The 15,079-nt window shown below is 34.0% G+C and overlaps 1 protein-coding gene across 1 annotated transcript in view; it reads right to left on the bottom strand.

The window, feature by feature from the left end:
• Positions 1 to 15,079, bottom strand: part of DCDC1 (doublecortin domain containing 1) — a gene marked incomplete at its 5' end in the record, with an annotated part of 457,606 nt that overhangs the window by 440,125 nt on the left and 2,402 nt on the right. The window contains 2 exons of the mRNA XM_047071674.1: positions 2,579 to 2,741; positions 3,235 to 3,391. Coding sequence (XP_046927630.1) covers positions 2,579 to 2,741; positions 3,235 to 3,391 — 320 coding nt within the window. The remainder of the gene's footprint in view (positions 1 to 2,578; positions 2,742 to 3,234; positions 3,392 to 15,079) is intronic.

Consider the following 15,079-nt stretch of genomic DNA (forward strand, 5'->3'; position numbering starts at 1 on the left):
AATGGAAATCTTTATATTAAAGTAATGGCTAATTACTGACTCTAATGCCTGTTGATTACCTGAATATAAAATATTCATGTTCACGTAGAGAGCTACAAGAGTAGCACCCAATTCTGCCAGCTGTTTTTATCCTATTTACCTTTAGAATGCTTCCTTACTCTAAATTTATCTACCACCTTCAAGACTATTCACACATGTCTTATTTTTATGGTACACTCGTGGCAAGTTGACAAATTATTGATTATCTGTAAAATACATGCAAGAAAGGTAATTTTAATCTGATTTGAAAAAGTACATGTGAATATGTGGGATATATAGATATATAGATAGATATAGATATATAGACATATAGATAGATATGTAGATAGATATAGATAAATATGTAGATAGATACAGATATAGATGTAGATATATATTTGAAATCTTCCCACACTTCTCTCAAATTATTTAATTCAAGTTAAAGACTATACTATGTATATATAATATTTATTTACATTTATGTTCTTAAGGTTCTGGAAGAAACCAAATATCAGTCTTTAGTCTTCTAGGCTTATCTATGAGCTTAACATAGACAAGTGGCTTTTTCCCCATTATACTTATCCTAGGTCTTTTTAATGGACATGTGATATGCTAGTCTGTGTCCAAGCTCACCTACAATTTCTTTTCTCAAAAGACAAGGCACATCTGCCACCTGCTCTACTCCGTGTCCCAGCAACAACTGTCGAGCAGCATAAAGATTGATTATCAGTCAAAAACCATTGCACAACACCAGATTTTGGTGGGTTAAGCTTGCTGATCCAGCAAGAGATGGTGTGAAATTTTCAGGAGTGTGTGCCAACATTTTGGTGCTAAAAGAACAGCAGTGCATGTCACAGTGAAACACAGCCAAAGATATGCAGACAAAGCAGAGAAGTTTTTTGTTCTGGACTTGGCTTTAAAAAGGATAAAAGAGAAAACAAAAAGTAGGAGGAAATTAGTTTGTACATTTAAAAATCATCCACCAAGCTAGTCATGTGTTTAACACTGTTATTTTAGGCATACATGTCCAGAAAATTTTCCACGAAGCTTGGCTATAAATAATTTTTATATATCTCTTCACCAATACCATTATCAATGAAAGGCCAGTATTTCTTATTAATAAAAACAATCAAGATTTTAAGGAAGCACTCATTACATACACACTTAAATATAAAATAGTCACAGAAACATTTACCTACAAAGACTCATGTTTTTATACAAGATTAATTTTACAAATGATTCAATGAATACAAAATAAAAGGAGCCATAATTTAAAGTTAAATCAAGATTTGAAAAATATATGGGTCTACACTTTTGCACAGGTAATTTTTACTGAGTATTATAGCAACAAGTTTCTTTACCTTGAACCAAATTACCTTGAACTTTCTACTGATTTCAAGAAATTATTCCTGATGATCAAGTATTTTCAAAGAGATAGAAACCCTAGTATCATTTATATAATAACATTAATAGAGAAAGAATCTTCATCATCTCATCTGTAATGAACTCCAGAATTACTTCTCTTCCACTTACGCAATTATTGCCTAGACTTGTCCTGGTTCACCAGCTTTATAGCAGTTGTAGAAAAAAATACTTCTAATAAAGTATTAAAAGTATAGGGGAACATAGCAGTTAGATACCCTGAATTTGCATGCCAAAGTTCTTATGTCATTTAAATGTGATTACTATATATAGCATTTGATGACAGACTATGGATATAACATGCTTGTAAGAATATTCTCAGTACTTTTCTTTCTTTCTGGAAATGTATTCTTTCTCACTGAAGAAAGAAAAATGTTTGTTTTAGTTTAGAAAATCACATTTGTGAATGTTAGAAACACTGCACTTTTGAAAAAAGAGCTTACCAGCATATGTCTAAAATACATATGTTTTTTATTTGTGTGTATATATAACAATATACATATGTGTATATACACATATATATGTGTATATGTATAATAATATACACTTATGTGTATATATATTATTATATATACACACAAATATAAACTACACACACACACATTTCAAGGTTTAAAAAACTCAAGCTGCAGTATTTACCTTATGGAAAATTTTGTTAGGAAAATCTCATGTATATAAGAATTATATGTTTATTCTGATCACATTTTCATAGTTATGTTAATGCCATCTGAAAAAAGACCAAGAGTGTAAATGAATAAATGCTCCTTGAAACTTTGAACTATTTTCTGAGAGAATAAATCTAATGAATTATGTCTGTTGGGTGTCACAGAAACTAAACAGTAAATTCAATAATCTCTGATTTAATTTATTATATTTTCACCATTTAACCTCCTGCAGGCTCCCTAATGTCTATTCAGATCTATATTAAATTAAGCACCAATGCTAATGAAGGGCAATAAACGTGGCTGTCAGTGGATTTTTCTTTCATTAAGCACATTATCCTCTTACTGAGCTGTAAATGCGTAAACATTAGTTTTGTTAAACCATGCAAAAAAGACAGGATGAAAATCATTTTTTAATTGCACCCCTGAAGCAATTTACTGTGGGTGGGGGTAGAGTATATTTTTTTCTTTTTTACCTTTAATTTTTTTGAATGGATCTAAAAAGGGCTCTCCTGTTGAAACATAAACGTCGGCTTCATGGGGTATATCTTCAGGTTTGAGGGCTTCAGTGCCGTCTGCCAAGAACACTCGTCGTGCGGCCATGTTCAGATTCAGCTTTTCTGTGCACTCCTCCAGCAACTAGAAGAAAGCAAGAGGTAAGAGAAAGTGAGTTAGGACAAAGAAGCAACACATTGCCATGAAACAAAAGGTGCTAACGATGAAAACAGACACCCATTGAGTCACTGGACAAGTTAAGTAACTGAAGTAACTCCACCAATGTATTTTCTAGCACTTGAAAATATACAAAGAAGAGGAAAATCACAGCTCTGAGAATATCTAATTATTGTCTAATTTTAGTTCTTAAATATTCTGTCAGTTTAACAACTCCACAAGACAGAAAACCATTTCATCTGTTTATTAAACAGAAGGGTCATTTATTTATTAAATGTACCATTTACATGTCGATAAACAAGAAAGGAATAAAATGCCTATGAGATCTATGTATACATAAGCAATTTACAGATTCATCACTAAAAAGAAAATTTTAACACAACGCCATCTTTTTCATTTTTTATATTATGAAAGAGTAAGGGAAGAAATAAAGCACTGAAAACTTATGAACACTATTTACCAAGGTGATGGTTGGTACTGTAACTTTCGCAAAGACTGTTCTACATCCATTTTTGTAAGCTGTTACTGTAATCACTCTGGGATGAAGTTTGTGTCTTTGACATGATCTCTGCCAATTGTGGGCCGGCTGAAATTTTACAGAAGAGAACTCTGCATCTCTGAAGGAAAAAACCCCACAAAATTGGTGTATGTTAATTAATAATAACATTTAAATAAATATTATCTTAGGCATGTTTTACAGATATAATCCCTAGTGATCGTTTCTAAGTATTCACCAAAAAAACCTTTTTATAGGCTAAGATTTAAAAAATTTAATATAGAATAGGCTTGCTAAAACTGTTCATGTAAGGCAGCTGAAAATAATTGATTTTTATCAATTTACTTATAAAACACCACAACACTCATTTAAAAAAAAAGCATGTATACATGCTATGTTCTGATAGAAAACAAAAAATAGTAACATGGTCCCACCATCATGAAATAGCAAACGGGTAAGATTTTCCATTAAGTTTTCATGTTTATCAAAGTACTTTGATTTTTGAAAAAAAGATTTGAAATTCAAAGTTTCTTATTCTAAATTTCTTACTCTAAAGTTAATTGTAATTACCTTCATCTCAAATTGTTTGGGGTAGTAAAGGAAAATTTCTAAGTTTTGACTTCATCCAAAATCAGTTTCAGTCCTCATTATTTCCTCAGCAAAAGTACATGGTAAATGACTAATATGTTGTTTTGATTTCAGAGTTCTCTAAGCCTGGTAATTCTTAATGCCACAGAAGCAAAGTAAACATTTTAAAATAAAAACTTCAGGTAAATTAAAGTCATAATACACCTACCTAATCAAACATGAAAATAACGGGAGTATCAGTTTCTTGGTTTGAGTTTTGCTCTTACCAACATTTTTTTCTATCCATAAATTCTTAGGTTTGACAGTTTATGACAATAATCTTGAAGTGAAAATATACACACAAAATGGTTTTATAATAAGTTCATTTCAACTTGATTTTACTGGAAAATACTGCTTAAATATCAAAAGTATGCATTTCTATTTTTAAACAAATATCTGGTAAACAGATATTTTGTAGCCCTAGTCTGATTCTGCTTCAAGTATTTTTTTCAGAGTTTCATATTATCCACATTTAAGTGTACCTCATGTTTTCCACAAGTGTAATTAGCAACATTCTACTCGGGTGCTTTCAAAGAAAAAATAAACAAAACAAAAACAGAAACAAAACCCTAGAGATGTGTTACATTTTAATGTCTGAAATAGTCAATTGAATCATTATAAATTCTGCTCAAAGGAAAAAGCTTCAGCAGTGGGTTAAAAAGAACAGAGAATAGCTTTGATTACCTCAGTTGACCCATTGGATCACTGACAGGTCTGTTTCTCTTGGATACTGACATAAAACAAGAATTGTTTTTACTGTTTGATTTGTAGCTATATGGGTCTGATATTTCATCATGGCTATGATCTGATACTGTTTGATGTGGGGAGCAATCTTGAAGTCCTGACCCTTCTGATACTGTCGCTGAATGCAAAAGCCTGTTGGGGCCAAACTGAGGCTGCAAATAATCTTCAGTTGTTTTAATAACTGCTTTTGCCTGGGATGACATAAAGTCTCTGAAAGAAACCATCCAGGGAAGAATACAGCGAATTGATTTGTAATTACTTATTAACAACTACTATATAACTGACTGTATGACATGTGCTAGACAAAATATTACACACTTAGTCATTATTTTGTTTACTCCTTAGAGTATCCCTGGAAAGTGGGTACTATTTTCATCCCCATTTTACAGATTTAAGAAATTGTGGCTCAGAGAGGCCACTTAACTTGCCCAAGTTCACATAATGAGTAAGCTGACAGGGTAGAAAACTGAACCCAAGCCCATTCTAAAATAAACTCACATTCATAACCATTAAATTGAATTGTTTTGCTCTATCAAACTAAAGGAGAAAGATTGTATAATGCTTAAAACAGCTAAGTACAATTTTTTTTAATTAAAATTTTTTTTCAGTGTTTTATTTATGAGAGAGACATAGAGTGTGAGAGGGGGAGGGGCAGAGAGAGAGGGAGACACAGAATCCCAAGCAGGATCCATGCTGTGAGCACAAAGCCAGATGGGGGAACTCAAACTCATGGGCCACAAGATCATCACCTGAGCTGAAGTCAGTTGCTTCACTGACTGAGCCACCCAGGCTTTAATTCTTAGATTCATTTAAAAACTACTCCGTACTCTGTTCAGTATTAGGAAATCTAAAAGTTAAAGAGATGTGTCTCCTACCTTCAAGAAACTTGCAAACTATCCCCTAATTCAGAGAGAATATATGCTAAACAATCTGCTTAGAACTATGGGTGTTTATTAACTATAAATGCCAAAAGAATTTCTTGAAGGCAAACTCACTACATAGGCTAGAATAAAGTTCATGAAGGCCTCATGGCAGACTAGATTTATGGTGACCAACTCATCCTGGTTTACTCAGGACTGCCCTGCCTTTGGCACTGAAAGTCACACACTCCAGGAACTCCCCGAATCTCAGACAAGTTGGGACAGTTGGTCACCCTACCTGGTAGTTAAGCTGGAGTAGTTGTATTTAGATAAACTATGATATTTGAGGGGCACCTGGGTTGCTCAGTTGGTTAAGCATCAGACTTTGACTCAGGTCATGATCTCCCAGTTCGTGGGTCCGAGGCCTGCATCAGGCTCTGTGCTGACAGCTCGGAGCCTGGAGCCTGCTTCAGATTCTGTCTCCCTCTCCCTCTCTCTCTCTCTCTCTCTGTCTCTCTCTCTCTCGCAAAAGCAAATAAATATTTAAAAAAAAACTATGATGTTTCAACAAAGGACCATATGACCTGTGACGCTGTGTAATGCCAAGTTATAAAGATGGAGTATATAGGGAACTTGCTGGTATGATAAAATGAAACACGTTTTAACATAATTGAGAATATTGAGCTGTATGATGATTAAGCATAGATGATAGTAAACTTCCACATATTATTTCAGTATTCCATGTATGTATTTGTATTTTTATACAAACCAAATCTGCTTCTTTCTAATTTGTTAGTTCCTCAATAGTTTTTATGCATAATGTATTATAACCCCACCCACTCATGCAAATATAAACTAGCATATGCTTAATGTGGAAAGTTTGGCACAGCCAGCCCCTCCTCCAGATTTTTTTATCCACCAATGTCATTATAATCACAATTATTTCTTCTGGCCTGTCCTCTCTATGTTCACAAATGTGTAAAATGGTTGATCATTTCTTCTGAAAGAATGAAAGGCTTTCATGTGGCATGGGGAAAATTGATGTGTGTGTGTGTGTGTGTGTGTGTATGAGAGTTGATACAGTGGATCAATAAAGCTAAAACACTGGGATGCAAGCAGTTGTATTTGTTGTTATCACATGTTTCTACCCAAGTCTGTCCTAGACTGACTGTAGCTCTAGGGAGAGAAGTAGCCTTCCCTACACTCCAAAACCTAGCCAGGCTCAAAACTTTGGTAGCCTTTTGAATTGATCACTGGACATTAGCTCTGGCAGAGGTGAGACCTCCCTTCAGACCTGGGCTATTCGGATTTTGATAGCAATGGTGAATGGTGGCATGAGGCAGAGGTCATGTCTCAGTGGCAGTGTTTTTGCAGCAGTAGCAATGGAACTGCAAATGGTCACCAAGCTTTTCAACTTAGGGGAAGAGCAGTAAACAGACAGGAGGAAAGATCTGCAGATCTCATAAATAGTTCCCAGTGCCCATAAATAATCACTTGGAAAGCAAATACTCATGAAAAGAAAGAAAACAAATTCTCTACTTAATGAAGAACAGGTGTCTTTTTTTTTTCAAGATTTTATTTTTTTAAAAATATTCTCTGCACCCAACTTGGGGCTTGAACTTATAACCCTGAGTTCAAGAGTCATGTGCTCCATCACCTGAGCCAGCCAGTTGTCTCATGTCTTTCTTTTTCAATGAATGCATTTTGTTTACTATCAAATATTTTTACAAATATACTAATGATTTTATATAATAATCCATTGTCACGCCACCAGAAAGTGAAAGGTTTTTATTTTTTCCATATTTCAAAGCTTCAACTGTGTTGATGAGAGGGTAAAGGCAAGCTGAGGGCAAAACTCAAGTTGACACCCCACAAACCCCCTCCCCTTAAGATGGGATATGTATAACATTCTTTAGGCACTAGTGACTGCCTAAGAACAAAGGCAGGGAGAAACAAATGGTCAACTGATAAAGATAGCAGTCATGCAGGACATGAAACTCTACTATAGTTTATAACTGCCTTGATTTACAGGAAAAATTTACACAATCTTAGTAACAGCCAGACCTCCAAGAACCTATAGACTTAATTTCCTAGAGCCCTGATGTCACCTCACCTCTGTAGGATAGAAAATCCTATGTAATCAGTCATTCTTCACAATCACAGCACAGCTCTTTCTGTGCATGGCTCCTGTCCCAGTGCTATAATAAAGACATCTTTTTGCACCATAAAATGCCTCAAGAATTCTTTGACTGTTTCGCTCTACGACCCTGCATCATGTGTCATACCATTATTAATTCAGTATTTTGCCTTTTTTTATTTAAATATTGTCTTAATAACCATTTTTCGAGTTGCTATATGGTCTTTACAGATTTTATCAGAATGTGAACAAATTTTATCAAGTATACCTTGCCGTCCTCAATCTAATCATGTAAAAGTTATTTGCTTTTCTTTGTCTCTTGACATATCTTCCCCCTGTCTTCTGGTAACAGCACTGGCATCCTTTAGGGAAACTTTCATCCTTTACCCTGCCAACTCCACATGATTCTGGTAGGGTTAGGACAATAAATTATATGAGATTTACCTGGTAAAAGGTTAAAAGAATTAAATTAAGCAATATGATTTTACCATATATTTATTTATTATCTGCTTTTCTCTAGTAATTTATATTAAAAAGGATAAGAAAAGGTAGCTTTTCATGTAAAAAAGTCACTACTGGGCCACCATCTGTAGTCTTCAGCTTTGATTTGTTTTATCAATGTTGATGACAGGTTTGCACTAGTCCTTACACACTATTAAACTCTTTTTTCTTATAACATTTGATGTGTTGCCTAGTCTTTGGGCGTGTGAGAGGATAATCACAGAACTGTTTGGCAAAGCTAACTTGTCCTACACAGGGAATTAAACCCACACACATGGCTTGTTAAATTAATGCTGGAAACGAGGGTGTTAGGATCATTCAGCTCAAACACATTTGGGTTTCAGGTGACTGAGCTTGTTAGTGGTATACACAGAAACTGAAAAAAGGAAATAAAACCACTCCAGCAGGGCACAAAGAGAATTAGAAGACCATTCATTGCTCTTTAGAATATACTACTGACTTAAGAACAACTGTAGTAGAAATGATATTGCAATAGCATTGTATGGGAACAGATGTTAGCCACACTTGAGTATAATAAAATGTATAAACTTGTACAATCAGTACGTTGGACACCTGAACTAATGTAATAATGTGTATTAGCTATACTCAAATTAAAATACTAAAAATCAGGAGCACCTGTCTGGCTCATTGACTCTTGACTGCCAGGTCATGAGTTCAAGTCCTATGTTGGGCATCCAGCTTACTTAAAAAAAAAAAAATTAAAAGACAACAACAAATACCACAACTACTAGAGTGCCACATTTTTTTATTCAGCAACCTCATCTATCCTTCTGTATCTAACTGCTTCTTCCTCTTACGTCATTATTGCCTAACCTACCTCTGTCCTTCTCCTTACTCCTCATGGCTTCTGCTAACTTCCTCTATGTATCTCCCTATTTCTGTACCACACTACTTTCTGAAGACTCTCTATGACTCACATTCAATGCCCCCAAAACTTTAATTGCATCACTATCCAGTTTAGGATGCCCTGCTGGGTAGAACTCTCAAGGTAGGCAATCTCATAAGCCACTGGCAAGCCTGTCGATGGGAAAGTAACCACCAATGGCCCAAAACTAGGTACAGGAGGGCTTAGAGTAAGATGGACTCTCAGATGCATGGCCTGTCTACTATGCCAAGATAAGCAGAGACACTATATTATTTGATTGGAGAGGTGGGCAAAGGAGGTAGTTCTACACCAGCAGCAATGAACCAGTAGTGCTCTTTAGCTAATACAACTCTAATATCTAGATTGTATTTAAGGAACCATAATTATAGCCTCCTTATTTGTCTTTCTTTCTCTTATTTCTCCTCATCTTTTCCTTTGAAAGATCTTTTTGCCTTCTCTGCAAAAATTTCTAGAAATCCCATGACATTCAGATTTATTAAAGTGAACTTTCTTCCACCTTTAGATTTATATATATCTTCATATAGCTATCGTCCCCCCACAGTTTTTGCCTTTTAGAATTGTACTATACCTTCCCACAGTTATTTCCTTCACCAAGACTGTCTGTCTTTTAATTGAGAATTTAGCCTGTAACCTTACAATTTGTTTTCTAGTCTTCCTACGCATTCTCTCTTCCATTGCATTCCTTTCTTGTTCACTCTTGGATTAAATAATATATATTTTTTATTATTTTATTTTTTTCTATTAGATTGAATGCCCTGCATTGTTTAACCTTATTTTTAGTGGAAACATTAGATATTATAATATGAGTCCTATAATTAAAGATTAATATAAATTACTAATTAATTACCTTCCAGATAATGCAAGAACCTTAGAACATATCATACCCATTTATTGCTCCCTCCATGGGCTTGTGGTCTATATATACTTCCTTATTCCATTTTTCAAGGATATGTGTACCTTAAATCCATGTGGTTAATCCATGGCTTAAATCCATGTGGGTTCCTAAACCAATCGTTTTAGGAAAGGATTCTTTATCATAAAAAATAACCTCAATTTGTCCTCAATCACTGTTGAAGCTATCTACCACATTATGGAACCTGGACTAATTTATAATTTTATAAATTTTAACATTTCTATGTCAGCCTTATTATCTTGTCCTGTAAGTTTATGATGTATCTTTACTGTAAATCTTTCATTATATCTGTAAACAATTCATATATATAAAGATTTCAAATTGTTTGAAAGATTGGTAAGATTTCTATGCTACCCTTGCATATAGGAATGCATTTCCTTCCTGTGCATTCACATTTGCCCTGGTAGATTTGATAGCTGGAATCACTATACTTTATCAATTATGTAGCCCATATAAAATGCTAGACTTTGATTTCTGTCAAATATTCCAATTCACCACTGTATTATTTACTCTTTTACCACTAGTAAGAAAACATTTTTTTCCAGCCTAAAGCCTAAATTCTACTACATTAGGTTGGTACAAGAATATCAATTATACAACTTCAGAAATATACCTTCTTCTAAAAAAATTTTTTTTACATTTGTTTATTTTTGAGAGACAGAGAGAGACAGAGCACAAATGGGGGGAGGGACAGAGAGAGAATGAGACACAGAATTCGAAGCAGGTTCCAGGCTCCCAACTGTCAGCACGGAGTCTGATGTGGGGCTCAAATTCACAAATTGTGAGATCATGACCTCACATGAAGCGAAGTTGGACGCTTAACCGATTGATCCACCCAGGCACCCCAGAAATATACCTTCTTAAAAAATATCTATCTATCTATCTATCTATCTATCTATCTATCTATCTATCATCTATCATCCATCTATCTGTATTAGTTTCCTATTGTTGGGCAACAAATTACCACAAACTTAGTGGCTTAAAACAATATCTATTTATTATTACATGGTTTCCATGGGTCAAGGGTCTGGGTAAAGCTTCCCAGGACCCTCTTCTTTGGATCTCATAAAACTGAAATCAAGGTGTCATCTGGTGTTACAGTTTCATCTGATGCTCATGGTCTTTTTCCAAGGTCATTCAAGTTTTGCCAGAATTTAGTTCTTATAGCTGTAGAATTCATAGTGACTATGAGTTCATAGTGACTATCATCTTCCTTAAGGCCTTCCTTATTCTAAGTCATTCCCCTACATCCTGTATAAACTGATGTACTAGTTTGCATATTGATATGTTTGCTTTGTGATTTGTTATGTGATTTCACATGATTTCATACCCATTCTGCCAAGGTAAGATCTTTGCTTTACATCTTTTACACTTCTACTGAAACTTAACCAGTAGTTGATATAAAGGAATAACTACTCTGTGATAATTATGACATCATGCCAAAATGTGTCACTAAAATACCACTGACAAAATAAACACAATTTTTGAAATAAAATGTAAGAAAGCCAAAGCCAAGAGTTATGTCAGGCAATGTTGATTATTTATCCAACAGTTATTCCACTGATTTTTCCTTAGATGAAAAGTCTCAGTTATGTTGTGGATTCATCCTCTTTATATGCCCATGGAAAGTATCCCCTAATCAGTTCCCATGGGTGAATCCTCAGTGTCTAACACCAACGATGGTAATTATATTTCCCTTGTCCCTTGCAGGCTAAGTAATCAGCCTATGATTACTACATTACTATGATCCAATTTTGGTCACTGAGACATGATGCAAAGTCATCTGGAGAAAGGTATTTTGCCCTAATAAAAGAGAAATATAGGGTCACCTAGCTGACTCAGCCAGGAAAGCATGTGACTCTTGATCTTGGGGTTCTGAGTATGAGCCCCACATTTTGTGTAGAGATTACTTAAAAAAATAAAATCTTAAAAAAGAAATAATCAAATATCCATTTTCTTTAGTCAGAAATTTTTTAAATAAAATTTATTTTTTTTATTTTATTTTATAATTTTATTTTATTTTATATTTCATTTCATTTCATTTCATTTCATTTCATTTCATTTCATTTCATAGAGCAAGCGAAGGAGAGGGGCAGAGGTACAGAGAGAGAATTCCAAGCAGGCTCCCACACCACGGTCAGTGTGGACTCTGACAAAGGGCTTGATCCCATGACCCTGGGATCATGACCTGAGCTTCTATCAAGAGTCAGATGCTCAACCAACTGAACTACCCAGACACCCCTTTATTCAGACATTATTGAGTAAACATGTAATAAGCCATCTTGTGAGTAGGAGGAGTCATACCCAAGGATCTAGCCAATAGTCTGAGGATGGCAGAGGAAAAGATACAAAGAGCAAGACTCTTTGAAAACACTGCTGAACCACTGAATTTAACCCTCGAATTGCCTGCCTCTGAGGTTCTTGTTATGTAAGATAATGACTGTTCCTCATTTTTAAAGTCACTTTCAGTTGAGTTTTCTGTTACTTTGTGCTAATAGTAGCCTAACTTACACAATCAGCTTTCTAATCATAGTTGCTTTACTTTTTGTTTTATTCAAAATCTTTACTAATTTTATAATGGACTAAAGTATAAACTAATATTGTATTTTCTAAATATTTTACTTTTACTTAAGTAGAAACATTTCATCAAAAACTTCAGCATAGGCATAAAAATGACACAGAGTTTTTATTTCCCTGCTCTTTCAAACACAAAGCATCCTTGGTGAATTTAGATTTCCATGGCAGAAATTTGCAGGTGGCTAATAATTCTATTCATAACTAGGAAGTGTGGCTACTTTGACAGATCATGGCTCAATAACAAACATGCAGGTCTAAGTAATCACATAGTTTAGATGTGAATTCAACAGCAGAATAATGACAGATGCCAAGGATTTGTACTTGCTGTTGCTTCATACCAGTGTTGGCTGTCAAAATGTCTCTTTTTCCTATACAGAAGCCATAGAATTTTTATGGATAGCAATTACTTACAATATTCAATGAAGTACATCAAGTATAACAACCACTCTTTAGCCCCTCATTATTTAGTAGTCTCTTTGTTAAATGTAGTCAACCATTTTCATCTAAATTATTTATTTATACTGTATATTTGACAAGCATATATTTCTTGCTTTATATTTGCATGGCATTTAAACCTTCCTGAAGAGTTATGTTTTTTTTTAATATTGTCATTTGTAAAACTTATCTTTATCCTATTACCATTTTAATAGTAATTAAACTCTCTAATTGGAATAAATACAAATAGGAAAATGTAAACATGAGGGAAAATGACCCCAAGTACATTCAACAATAAATCACCAACTTAAAATACTGGAATGCAACTAATAAAAGAAATAACCTTTATAAAATCTCTGGAGTACATAAAGTACAAAAATTTCATTAAACTTCATCCTAACCTTTCTCCAACTTGATGAAATGAATAACCTAAAGATATAAATAACTTTCTACAATAGCTAGATAAAATGTAAGTTAAACATCATAGAAAGTAAATAATACAAGTGATAATAATAAAACTCAACAATTCCCCTCAAATTTTATCTCCAATACCAGAAGAAAATATATTTCTAGTTTGGCCTAGAAATTTAGGTAAGGGTATCCCAGTTGCAAAGCAATTTCCAGTTATTTTACAATACATACTATATCAAATTTGTACTTGCAACTTGATGATTGAATAATAACCAATGCATAGTATTCAAATTACATATATACACTATAGGAGCTATTCAATGTCTGTTAAATTGAACTTGTTTAATTTTATAGAAGGAAATTCTAAACAAGAGGAGCAATTTCTAAAATCGGTAAAGGACCCATCTGAATATAGGATCATCTCACCCAAAGGAAGAAAAGTATATTTGTGTTTATACAAATGTACAAAGGAATAAGAGCAAGGTACATCTTTAAAACTGGGGAGGTTATAGATATTATACAGAAATTTTTCCAGAGGAAATCTAAATTTTCAAAAGGAAACAATATAGTCTTTTAACATTTTAAAAGGAAATCATACATTAATCTTTAGATCTGTAGAGATTTTGATTTTGAAAAAAAAATGAAAAAAATATGAACTGCACAAAGTGTGATTTGTTGGGCAATGGAGGTACTTAAGGTGTTGCCTTGCTTCATTAACTTTTGCTGTCTCCCCTCTCTCCCTTCTGCTACCCATCCTGTGCTGGGAACTGACAGCCCATCTTTGGAATGATGAAATTGCTAAACTTAAACTGTCCCTAGAAAAGGCAATGTGATCAAATGTTTCTATTTATAAAGGCATCTAAGACTCATTCCAATTAAAAATATCCAAGACCCAGGGTGCCTCGCTGGCTTAGTCAGTGGAGCATCCAACTCTTAATCACAGGGTCATGAGTTCAAGCCCCACAATGGGCACAGAGATTACCTTTAAAAAAAAAAAGTAAAGAAAAATCCAAGATAACTAAAATTAGACATTAAAAAGTGAATGAATAGTTTATGTGTTGCCAGTCTCCTTGAAAGCACGATTTGTCTGTGAAAAGTAACCCAGATAACATATAACAAAAAACCATTGGTAATTCACTTTTAAAACTGATTTAAGTCCTCATTTAATGTACTAAAAAAAATTTCTCCTGCAGGGAATTAAAAGAGTTGGCAACACACTCAGCTGCAAGCAAGATTAAAAGATACTATAACTTTCTACTATAAAAATCATGAAATTACATCCTAGATGATCATCAGCTAAAAATCAATAAAATATTTTATAAGTGGGATAGAAAGAAATACTGTTTACAACATTCTCTTAACTTTAAAATGCAATTTTAATTTGGAAATCTACTCAGCACTTAGAAATATCTTTCTATAAATATGACGGAACTGTCCATAGATACCAGTTACCAATAAATAATTAATTTTGCCATCCATATCTCAAAGGCTGGTGCTCTGTGCCAGCGTACCTGGAAATATATCACACCAAAGCTAGGTAGGAAAAGTTTCCTATTGTGCTGCTTTTCATAAGAATGATGCTAGATATTTCCAGTCATCTGACCTTGTACTGGTAAGTCATAAAATGGGAGGATCAGACCTTCTTTGGCACAATTTTGTTGAACTCATTTACACTGATGGTGATTAGTTTTCTTGTT

This window comes from Lynx rufus, unplaced genomic scaffold (assembly GCF_022079265.1).
Source record: "Lynx rufus isolate CCGP_SWC_20201006 ecotype Redwood Valley unplaced genomic scaffold, mLynRuf1.p SCAF_9, whole genome shotgun sequence".
In the NCBI taxonomy this organism is placed as follows: domain Eukaryota; kingdom Metazoa; phylum Chordata; class Mammalia; order Carnivora; family Felidae; genus Lynx; species Lynx rufus.